The sequence below is a fragment of the Rutilus rutilus genome (genome assembly GCF_951802725.1).
Source record: "Rutilus rutilus genome assembly, chromosome: 3".
Taxonomy (NCBI): domain Eukaryota; kingdom Metazoa; phylum Chordata; class Actinopteri; order Cypriniformes; family Leuciscidae; genus Rutilus; species Rutilus rutilus.
In genome coordinates this window covers 14,202,414-14,215,128 of record NC_140211.1, presented here as the reverse complement: position 1 = coordinate 14,215,128, position 12,715 = coordinate 14,202,414, and the positions used below count along the sequence as shown (strand labels likewise).

Here is a 12,715-nt window from a genome sequence, read left to right as displayed (position 1 = left end):
CGATATGGTGCTGACATCTTGGGGCTGGAGTCTGCGAAGTAGCGATTTAGGGACCAGACCTGCGCAGTAGTGAGCAGGAAGTAAAGCCGCGAAATCAAGGCCCCGCCCTCACTCTCGGTGTGAAATAATTCATTATAGAAATTTAGATATTAAATTTAAAGCTCCAATCTCCTCAGTCCTCCGAAGATCCCGAAAAAAAAGTCTGTTGGTGCTTCAGTGACTACTTCGCTCAGAGAACCTGTCAATCACAGCTGTCAATCATGACGTCACACCACCGTTTTTATAGCATCAAAAAACGAACTAAAAACAAACTGATTTTAAAAACAAACCCTTGAATTTACATCAGCGTGATTAAAAACTACAGTAAATGATAGGAACCACCTTCGGAAAAAAGATATTTGAAGTGTAATTAAATTGTTTAGTTGGTCTCAAGTCCCTTTGAATAACACAGGGAGGCGGGGTTTATGACCGATACTAGGACCAGTCACCGGGGGGCGATCGAGACGTTTTGGCTTCACTTTTCAGGGCTTGTGCGGCACGCTTGGTTCAAACACAAAAATAAGAAAAAAAAATGTTTTTACATGTATATTTATTACTTTAATTTAATGAAATAGGAGTAGATTTATAGTTAACTCGAGTCGTCTGGCATTCATTGAGCTTGTCACAATTGCCTTCTCTGTGAAGGATACATCTGATGCTGCCTTAGATTTCAGGCATAATTATTTTCTTTTCAATCAATGTTTTCAACATTGATAATAACAAGAAATGTTTCTTGAGCAGCAAATCATCATGTTAGAATGATTTCTGAAGGATCATGTGACACTGAAGACTGGAGTAATGATGCTGAAAATTCAGCTTCGGATCACAGGAATAAAAAGCAAGTTAAAATATTATAAAATAGAAAAGGTATTTTAAAATGTAATAATAATTTTTCAGAATGTTTTACTGTTTTTTTTTATCAAATAAATGCAGACTTGGTGAGTATAGAGCTGGTAAGTCCCGCCCCTTCCGTAAAACCCCACTGGACCTCTAGGTTGAAAAATCGTCAATGCAAGTGAATGGGAGAAAATAATTACTTTCTGGTCCCGTTTGAATTGTGCCATGAATGTGAACATATGTTGTCTGTGAATTTTTTTATATAATCTTTCATGTTACGAGTTTGACAGTATATGGTATGATTCTTCGGCTAGCAGTTGTGGAAAAGACATAACGAGAAAGACTACATGTCGCCTATGTGACGTCACCCCATAAAGTTGACTTACCCGTGGTTTTCGCCAACCTCAACGATTTTGTCCTCTCCCTGAAAGAAGGCGGTGAAGTGCACCAAAGACACAGTCATGTTTAGCGGGATCCGTGAGCTAGAGCCGTGTGCGAATGGTGGTGACGTTTCAAACGCGTCGAAAGCAGCGAAGAGTTGTAGTCCACAAAGTGCTCTCACACAAAGTCTAACCGTATCAAACTTCTACCCGCTAAATTGTAGCATTCTTCACACGAAAGATTATATAAAAAATTCACAGACAACATATATTCACATTCATGGCACAATTCAAACGGGACCAGAAAATTATTATTTTCTCCCATTCACTTGCATTGACGATTTTTCAACCTAGAGGTCCAGTGGGGTTAGCGGAAGGGGCGGGACTTACCAGCTCTATAAGAGACTTCTTTATAATTTGACTGATTCCAAACTTTTGACCGGCAGTGTATGTGTCTCTTATATAACGTGTGTCTTAAATGTCTCAAAATAATTTTATTGATGTCAGTTCAGATTTCTGAAAAAAAAAAAATTATTCTCCATAAGAATGTAGGCAATATCATTGTAGCATTACTTCAGTGATTTATTACTGCGTATGGTTTTGTAACTGTTTTCACCGTCACCGTGATAAATTATCTTCAATCAGTCTCAAAGCTCAAGTAAAGTCTCTTAACAGACTGTGTGTTTTTTTTCCGGGCTACTCTTTCACGTCTTTTGATGTGACTCGGCCGCAGACGTCTGAGATTAATTGATGCATTTTTTTTTTTCTTGAACACCTGAGCAATCATATTCCCCTGTCTTCCTGTAATTGGGCCAGAGCCCAGAAGGGAAAACCAATTGCGTTTCTGTGCAAATTAATTCACCTTTGACCCGGGCTTTCAGACACTTCCATTCTAGATGTATCAACTGAGAGGTCTCGTGGGCAACATGGTCCTCTTAAAAAAAAATAGCACAAGTGCAATTGCTTTAGATATCATTTTAATCACCAAATGACAATCTAATGTTTTGGTTTTGTGAGACAGGAGACACAATTTGAGTTACAGGGCAAGTCAAGCTGGTTCTAATGAGAAGAAGTGTTAAATGAATGACTTTGCTTGCGTAACCTGGTCCTGCTTCTCACTTTGATTTAATGTTCGGAGCTTATGGCGAAATCTCTTTGAAAGTCCATGCTTCGGGCATTCTTTCAGCCTCCTCCGACGCAAATAAGAACCATGTGTGCATTTCGTTAAATATGCAGCAGACTGCAATTTAAAAAAAAGACCCTCCAAAACCTCAGATAATGTTTTTGTTTTAGTAGGCTTAGATAAACTAATTGAGTGCTGTGTGCGAGACAGAGATGCAGCATTGGTTCTCCTGAGGTAGGGAAATTAAAAGAATTTGAAAAGAATAATAGTAAGCATACGTTGAAGAACTCTTTCAGAAAGACCATAAGGATGTTTTTTTTTTCTCCCAAACTCGCTTCTCCACTGGAGCAGGGTGGTGCCGCTTTAGTGAACTTCTTTTTTTTTTTCTATTCCTCCTATAGCATCTAAGCCTGGAGGTCAGCAGCGGCCCGTACTACAGCTTGTTGACTTGCTGATACACGGCGCCGGTTAATGGTGCGGCTCGCGATCCATCTGCACCAGCTTCTCCGGCTCCTCTGAAAATAAAGATTAACTTTCCACTGCTCTCGCTCGCTCTGTTTGTGTTTTTCCATTGGCTGTAGTAACTTTTGGAAAAGGTGCTTATCCAGAGCTTCGGAAAACAATTTAGTTACTGACTTTGCCACTCTATTCTGTCGCCTTCACAGGAACTTACAGCGCTATAGCCGTGATTAATGTCGCCCGTGGTCTAATGGATAGCATCCCAATACCCCTACAGTTTCCCTGCATGGGCTTTTTTTTGCAGCGCTCCCTTAAAAGTCTCGCTGACGAAGAGGAAGCGTTAAATGAGGCTCCTTTGACCATTGAGGTTCGGTTTGTAGATGCCAAATATTTTTCGTGCTTCAGAAGTTACTGCATACGGCGTTTATTTTTAAGACACCATCCTGGAAGTTCTTGATTCTTTGCTGTGTCATGATAGGGTCTGTGGATTCATTTTTATGACTGGCAATTTATGGTACGGTTTTCATTACAACAAACTTAAGTGCTTTAAGAAAGTGTTTTTCACAACAAACATATTACTTATTGATGAGATTTGAGGTTAGAACAAACCTTGTCGGACTGTTGAGGAAGAGGCATGGTATTGCTTTTTTATCTAGCAACTGTACTTACGATTTTCATTGGCCGACAGTAAAACAGGTGGAAAAAGTCTTATGAATTTACTATAAACTATATATAGAGACCAGAATATCATAGAGACTTAGAGGTGGGCTCTTTTGACTTAGTCAATAGTCAGTGTTACGGTGTGCAGCCACACACATATTACATCATTTGCTCACAGCAGCATTTTGATTTATTACAGTAATAAAAGTTTAGTTTAGTTAGAGAACAGACACTACAATTAAAAACTAAATGCGTTTGCTCAATTTAGCGCGAGCCGAACGAGAGTCGCAGCACAGATCAGCAGCAGGAGTCAGATTTCATTTATCAGCATGGTGTGTGTGTGCCATGCTTATTCGTTTTGTTAATAAAGGTTCTGTGTTAATATAAGCAAGTTTGTCATTGTACTGTTTTGTTGTGTTTTTCATTAAGAAAAATAATGAACCCACCATTCAAGTAATTGCCGCACTCAGAATTGCTGTTTATTGCCCCCCACCCCCAGTGATAGCGGTATTACATGTGTTGTCACACGTCGATTAACCGGTGTATTATGGGTGTTTTTAGCCTAACAGTACCCTGCACTCTAGCAACCGCATGACAACACTTCAACTAAGGTATTGGTTTTGTGTTTTTTAGTTGCTTAAAAATTGTTGGCGTCTTAAGGGGAAAAAAAGCAGTCTTGTTTGCCTCATGGGATTTTAATTAAGTCATTTTTGTATTTTTCACACTCCATAAAAGGGAGCTTCAGTGCCTCAATCAGGATGTAAAGTAAAGTATTAAGCTTAATTTCTGAATGGACAAAATTATGCCATTTTTCTCATGATTTGATACAGTTCTTGAAACACTTAATTCATATTGCAGGTGATGCATGCAAATCTGTGATGATTTACTTTTCCGCAAATATAAATGTGCTTTGCTTTTCTTGGCTTAACAGGAACTTTTCAGAGACCACAAATGAAATTTGCTACTTCCTGTTATGGGTGTAGTCTGTATGGTTTGTATATCGAGATTTTAATATGTAAAAACGCACTCAAAAAGCTCAGTGACATTTGCTTCTTTAAAGAAATGAAAATAATTTTATGTACCTACTCACGTGTTGTTTCAAACCCATATCTGTCTGTCTTTTCAGGAAAACAAAAGGTGATTTTTGAAGAATACCTGGCCACTCTTATAATAAAAGTGCCAGTGCCAGCACCATACAAATATCTTAAAAATAATGTATACAGCTATATTCGACTATATATGCACTACGTTCAAAGTCTTCTGTAGCCATACAATAACTTTATGTGATGAACAGACAGAAATTATACATTAATAATTGCCACCTCTAAAGAACAGTTTTATTATTTGAAATCGAGAACCAGATTAGTTCGATTTGTGAACTAATAATTCAGATCAGTATTGTGAACTGGATTAACTGAACATTTGTGAATCTTTCTTTATCAGAATTTAGGAGAGAAGTTATAATACATTTTTATTATAATGAATTTTGATACATTAAATTTATGTCTGTTAATCACACAAAGCTATGGATTTAGAAAGCTTTGAATATATTGTATTAGCTATTTTTATAACACTGGTGCTTTTTTTTTTTTGTTATAGTAATGTTGGTGCTTGACAGCTCCAATTCTCTTTCTCTTTCACTATATTGAGTCGCCCGGATATACTTCAACAGAAACGTGCTCAGTCTTTAAAGTAAAATAAAGAGATGTATCAAAAGATATTGCCTTTTCTGTTTCTAACCACACACACACACACACACATGGGTTTGAATTTGAAACTACATGAGGTTGAGTATCATCTCTCAGTTTTCATTTCTTGGTGAATTATTTTTTTAAGATTACATTTATTTGCTCCGGTACTTTTCCTGGTGGTTAAGGAACACAGGTCAGGTCTTTATTTGCCATGCAGACAAGGGTCCTTTTTTTCCTAACAGCACTGGTTTGTCTAGTTTTCATCAAGGTATTTTATTTTTTCCAAGGTCTCTCTTTTTTCACTTAGACTTGGCCCAGCTTCGGCTACTGATGTTTTCATCTAGACCAAAGTCAACCCAAACCTAAAATTGAAATAATTTCCATAACAATGCGCAGTATCTAAACAAGCTTATCTGAAGGTGAGATTGAAGACAAATTGTAATGGATTTGCTCCAAGTTTAGTGACGTAAAGCGGTTGGATACATTGACGTCTTTCAGTGCCATTATGCATTTTCAGGTTCTTGTCTTTCACACCTGTAAAAAGGGGTTTTCTTGTCTGTGCGAATCTTTTTACTTCTTCAGCAGGTTGTGGTTCACACATTAGCTGCCGCAGAGCATCAGGTCTCATTGTTGAACACATGGAAATTCTTTGGTGAACCTACTAACATGCTGTTCCATATTGCGATACGTTGATAATTTCACACATTTGTTTATTTATGTATTTTTCTGACCAATCTTTTCTTTTCTTTTTCTCTCAGTTCATTCACAAAGGGAAATCACCTAGGGAATGCATTGCAATTTATTTGAACATCATCGAATCACTTCAGTATGGCTCATTTTGAATATTGTGTCATAGTAGGCATGAAAGCAGTTGTTAAAGCATGGAAAATGTGATGTCAACTCACTTGACAGTGCAACATGGATATTATTTCTCTGGAAAGGTTATTGGTTTGTCTGTTTTTGCCGTTATAAAACCAAGATGTCAAATTCATTGCCTACCATGGGCTGTTTCTATAGTAACCATGGGTAGCCAGGTATGAATATTTCTTTTTTCGCTCCTCATCTTCTGTCAATGCCCCCTCTATCTTTTTTTCCCGCCACAGGACATTTTCCCAAAATCTCTCTTTAATAATGCATGAGTTGAAGGAGACCTGTTATGTTTGGAGAGCTCTAGTTGGGTTTTTCAGGCATAATTGATTAACCAGCTACTAATGTGAAAACCTGAATGCACAGATCGGTTTCCAAAAGACGAAATGTTTTGCTTTCAGTGGAGCCATATCCATTGATCGGGTTTAATTGATTATGATAGGTCTTGCAGATAAGTTATCCAGAGCTTCTCCAAAATATTCATCCTTTACTTCGCTTCACCTCTAATAGAACTTTAAAATTATGAAGAACCTTAAGTTCTTGTAAATTGCCCCATAGCCCTAAATTATCCACTTTGGGAACAACTTTCAAGCAACCCTCTACTCACATTTTGGCAATAGAATTGCCATTGGCTTGTAATTGTTTTTTAGTTTACTCGCCAGACTGATATGAAATGGCACAGCTTAACATAAGTCAATCAAGCGTTATATTATACTATTATGATAATCAAGCTTTATTTAATGATAGAACTTTAAGGTAATAGTAAGGTGATAGATGAGCGCCAGCCAATGAGATTGCCATTTGCGCATTTGTTCCGCCCACTACCGGAGAAACCTGCATATCTTCAGCTTGTTCTTAAAAGATGAATAATTCCAAATGAACTCCATTATTCTGACAGGAAAAGTCTCTCGCTTCCCTCTCTCTTTGAGTGTATGTGAGAAACACAGCGCTCTCAGCAAAGCGACGACGAGTTGTGCGCATTCACACTAGAGTTTACGGTACGTCAAATACTCTGCGCATCCATTGAGATGAATTTAAGTAATAGTACAGATCGCTTGACGGTGAGCAAAACTCTCAAGCACTCAGTCAGTGTTCAGCGAGTGTAAATATATATATGCTTAACTTATACTTAGCCTCTAACACACACACTGGCAAGTAAAATCTAAGAATTTATTAGCCAATGGCTAATGGTAGACATTATTTAGTCGCCCAGAGTGAAGTTTTAGTCGCAAATGCAAGTGATTTACTTGCATTGTAGAGGGTTGTCAAGTCAGCTCATGGACCTGCTTCCAAAAAGTTGCTATTTAGCAGTGCTTGCAGCCTTTTTTTTTACAGCAATGAACTCCATAAATTCAGCTCACCCAGGGAAGAAGCAACCCATATCTTCCCCTAAAAGGTTCCCTCACAGATTTAGACATTTATAATTTTTCTTTTGGCAGCTGTGAGAGTTTTCTTCTTGGTCCATCTCTAGGGAAGGTACCGTGCAGCTGGAACCTCGTCTTTTGGCCATCTTCATAAATCTGAATAAAGCTAGCAGATGACCTCAGCAGAAAAAAATAAAAATAAAAATCTTAAGACGATGTGCGGAGATACTCTTCACTGGAGTATCACGATTCATGGCTCGAACCACCTGGAGTGTGAAGCACACCCTTAATGTTCCATGTTCACTTACACCTGGACTGGGATCTGCAGGGACTATTTGTGCGGTCTAATTTTCTCTAAATGTTGTTTGGAAGGTTGGTGGACTCAGAGAAGGGGCTGCAATGTTGATTGATGGCTGTGGTGATTCATCAATCCCTGGCTGAGAACAGCTGAAATGAGACTCAAAGTTAGAGAAAGAGGAAAAGAGAGTGAAGTATAAGAAATGAAGACATTCTGGTATAAAGGAATAGGAGAAATGGCCAGGGATAGAATAGAAAGAGAAAGTGACAGATCAGTCAATAAGAAGAGACTACAATTATGTAGTTTATTTGAGGATAGATTATAAAATGCACTACCAAAAGTTCAAAATTCATTTTTTAAGGAATTATTTTACTCAGTAGGGACAAAAGTGAGAGTAAGGACATTTTTATAATGATACATTTAGCGTTGGCGAGCATAAGAGACTTCTTTAAAAACATTAAAATATCTTACCGACCTCAAACTTTTGAACAGTATATTTAAAATAAAATAATTTTTTTATATCTCGTCTTATATTATATATCTTTTAATGTTTTGTATCTATTTATATATGCACTTACATAAAATTGCATTAAATAACCTTGGTTAAAAGCTTTGGTTGGCCATTGCTGCGTTCCACGATTTTTCGCAGCATATTTGTCCTTCTGGTATTAAGAGAAACTGCTAGTTATCTGTTGTTTTCCAGCGTGGGTTTGGGCTGCTGCTTTAGCTCCAGTGAGCACCGCTGACGTGGGGTGTGGTTGGGTCTTAAGACTTTATATAAACATGGACAAGCACTTTTTCTAACCAAAAGCTGTAAATGGGGTATAACCTTTTTTTTGTTGATGTCACTGGTGTCATAGAGTTTCTCTGAAATGTCTTCTTTCAGTGTTCTCTGTATATACGCTCTCATACTTGCCCTTGTCCTCATTAAGTTTGTAAGTGGTTGTTTGCGTATCTTAAGGTCATGCTCATTACAAGATAAATTACACTATTAAACTCTGTTTTCACAGCGCTCCCTTTCAGTGTTGATTCACATAGAAATGCTGGAACAACTCTTGTCAGGAAATGTTTTAACCATTTCATGCTTTAGTCAGTGTTTGGTCTGACAGTTTTACATTAAACATTAAGTCATATAATTTTTTTTTTTTTTAATGAGTGGGGCTTCATTTGTACTTTTCTAAAGAGTTTGTTAGACTTACTGTGTATAATTTCTGACACGTCTTTGATGTTTGTTTTTATAATGTCAAACAGTTGCTGTGTATTGCATTTACATTTAGTATGATATCTTTAGATGAGTATTTTTGTGTATATTCTCATCCTTTGTCAAAGCTGTCAGTAGATTTTGGAGATTAGATCCAGATAACTTGTGACCATAGTTGGCTTTGGGAAATGCACCCCGGGCCAATATTTTGATGCTTTATGGATAAGTTGGACTGATGCATGGTTGTGATGCACATCCATAAAGACTGATTTCAATTGCAGACTAATTGCTCCATTTGCTCAGTGAGTCAGATGGATTGTTCCCTTGATTTGTAATTGCTCTTGAAATTATCACAAATTTAGCCTGCCCACTGCCAGCTCATTTTCCCACAGAAAACATCCGTGTTTCCGCACCAGCTTTGGCTTATCTACAGCTTGCCGTTTCCATTGTTTTATTCTACCTACTAGTTAAAGTTCCAACAGCTGTACGTGTGCTTGCCTTCATTAAAGAGAAGATGGAAAAGGAATGTTAATGGTAGGTTCAAGCTGATGCGAGGCGGAGGCTAATTTTAGATAATAGCCCTAATTTGTGTGGGATACTGTGGACCACTCCTGGTCTGTGTTATATGGTCTAACCCCTAAACTGAGGTCACTGAGTTCAGATTTTAATGTCAAGGAAGTAAAGGGAGATAATGTACATCCAGTTGGTTGTTATTGCAGAATAAACCCCGACATGATGATCAGGACCACGATGCGGAGGGGTATTGCATCAGCCTGGAGGGGTTTATTCTGCAATAACAACCGACTGGATGTGCATTATTCCGCTTGTTACACGGATACTTGCCACATAAGTAAATGATTAGACATGAAATATTGATCTTAGTCTAAATATTTTATTAGTTCTTTAAATGCAAACCTCCTGGGGAGAGATCAGTTGCGAGCAAGCAGCAAGTTCAAATTAGACATTTTGGACATTTAAAGGATACGGTACAGTCATATCATTACACGGCATTTTGCCACATAAATAAATATGGGGATAAGAAATAGTAATCTTAGGTGAAACTGTTTTAAAATCGTACCTGTTTGTTATCTTATAATCCAACAGTGTCCAAAACAATAGTCGCAAAATGGCGGCAGCAGCTGCGTTTGTATGAAACAATAGAGAGCGAGTCCGCGATACCGAATGACATAAGGAAATAACTGTACACAAAATATTGATTTTTAAAATGTATTTGCTCACTCAACGCAAAACTTCCACGAGGAAAAAAACGTTCCTAGCACTGACTTCAGTAACCCGGATGAGCCTGTGTTATCTGTTTTCAGCGGTATGTTATACCCGAATCAAGTATTCCACTGAGCTGTGTAATGATACTCTTTACATGCCATTATTATGTGGTTATTGCATGCTAGCATTACCTCAGCGTCTTGGCTAATACTCATGTAAAGCTCTTAAATGCAAGATTTACAATGTTCTTTTTAATTACAGGTCATACTCCTTAGTCATAGTTGTAAGATCTCAAGTTTGTGTAGCCTTTTTCTCATATGCAGTCCTGGGACATGTCTGAATAAAGACTTTCTTTTCTTTTCATTTCATATTTCATTTAGTTTCGTATTTCATTTCATTCTAATGAATCATTAATTAAATCCTAAGTCAAAGCTTAATATATCAGATTGTCTTTTATCTTTTTTACTTAGATTAAAGTCAAGATTATAATAAATTAAAAGCTATAAGTACCTGGATTGCAGATTTATCTTAAATTAAGCTTTCAGTTGGTTTTTAGTTATTGATTTAAAAAATTTATACATTTCACATAAATTAAATTACAAAAATAATTCTACCTTTATCATTTTTACAGTAACAAGTTTGGTAACAAATGCTTGTGTTTAAAGCTAGCTGCTTTTCATGTTGGAATACATTCAATAAATAACTATTTCTAATAGTGTTCACTAAAAAAAGTGCCTCTAATGCTTTAAAAGTGTAATTGTACAGCAATTTGTAGCCCATCTGTGTTACGTCTGTTACATCTGTGTAAATCATGCCATTAACAATGTTGGATGCAAATAGTGGGACAAAACTAGCTATATTTTTTTGGGGTAATTAAAGTAAGTTAATAATTACAAATATTTATTCTAGTGTAGTCTGGTCTGAAGAGTAGAGTTGAAATGTGTAGGTTGCTTCCAGACATAAGGAACACATTTTGCAAAGGCATGCCAACTGTTTAACCAACACTGATATCATTTTCAGATGTGGGTTGTAAGTTTTAGTGTAGATATAAGGTTTTTTTTCTCCTCCACATGCCTTTCCTCTTGCATGTTTCCAGGCAGTTGAGATGGTTGTCTGATGGTGGTCTGATATGACAAGACCAGCATATCTCCATCTGCGCTCCCCTGTGCCCTGGAGCCGCTGGATTCAGGCCTGTCTGAGATTGATGCTCATCTTTTTAGGACTCTTATCTTACAATACACCCATACCCATCCTCAATCTATTTCCCTTTGTGACTAACAAAGCTCTCAGAGCACTGCATGTTCTTATTACCCATCCCTCTTTGGTTATCTTTTCTTGCGATCGATTCTTGTGTTATTTTCTGTCATTATTGTTCTCTTGTTAACCACAAGACGTGCCAGGCTCTAGCTAGCATTCAATAAATGTGTTTCTTCCCTCATTCAGTCTTCCATCTCTTTGGCTTTTTCCTCTTTTAAGGGTTTTATTTTTACCCTTGTTTGATGCTTTCAGTGTTTAGAATGATTTTTACTCGGTCACCGGTTGTCAAATTTGCTTTGTTCAAGGGCTTATTGACTCACTGGCTTTGTTTGGATGGAGATGTTTGCATCACTGTAATCCGGTCTGTATACTGAGGACGTCATGGAAGAATAAATGTTGAGCTGTTGTCCTCGATCCTCCTGACAGGGGTTCCTATTACATGTTTCCGCCCTTCAAATAAAGAATGACTGTTTGCACTGCGCTTTGCGATAGTTGTTTTGCTGCACCTTTGAATTTATTGCTTAAAAATGTAGTTAAAATTTGGGTTCGTCTGTGTGTAATTCACTACCGGTTTCCTGCTTTAATCAATCAATGTGTTTAGTAACTGGTCTGTACAATCGTCAATGTTTCTGGTCTTGCAAATAGCACGTGTCTGAATCTATAGCATGACAGCTTGAACCCTGGCTCACTCCAGAGTTCTAGCTTTCATCAAACGGAGAGAGAAATCGATCTGCACCAGTGCCGGTTTGATGACTCTGGCCCTCTGGATGATCTTGTCATGTGTGATTGTGCAGTCAGCTGACAGGAGATTGACTCGTTCAGTGTTACTTGTACTTGAGGCTGTTGGACATGTACAGCTGTGTGTAATGCTTTTCTCTCTGTTAATATTTCTTCCATCTGGATCATTAAGGTCACGCAGGGGTCCAAAGCTGGGCTTCGTACCGATGATCTGGAGTGGCATTCACTTTCATTTCAATTTTGTGTTACAGAATAGACTGAAGCTAATTGTGAACAAGCGGACATTATGACATGGGTCCCAACATTCTTCAAAATATCTAAACTAGATTTTTTGCAATGTTTTAGTTCTTGCACGTACATTTTCAAACATTTAAAGTCTACAAACAAAATGGCTGTTTGAATTCCTGGAAAAATCTGTATGTGGTGAGCTAAATGTAGCCTTGTGTTTTTTTTTTTTCTTCCCCTCAGGTATTTGGAGATTATTATCACTTCAGGCACCGCAAGGTGGTGAAGAGGTCTTTATCAGAGCACAGAGGAACACACATTCGTCTGCAAACAGAACCCCAGGTATGTGTGA

At 37.6% G+C, this 12,715-nt stretch overlaps 1 protein-coding gene across 2 annotated transcripts in view; it reads left to right on the top strand.

Moving 5' to 3' along the window:
* furina (furin (paired basic amino acid cleaving enzyme) a) overlaps positions 1-12,715 on the top strand; it is a 108,911-nt gene that overhangs the window by 29,473 nt on the left and 66,723 nt on the right. For both annotated transcript variants that reach the window (XM_084404048.1, XM_084404049.1), the window contains exon 3: positions 12,607-12,705. In XM_084404048.1, coding sequence (XP_084260174.1) covers positions 12,607-12,705 — 99 coding nt within the window. The remainder of the gene's footprint in view (positions 1-12,606; positions 12,706-12,715) is intronic.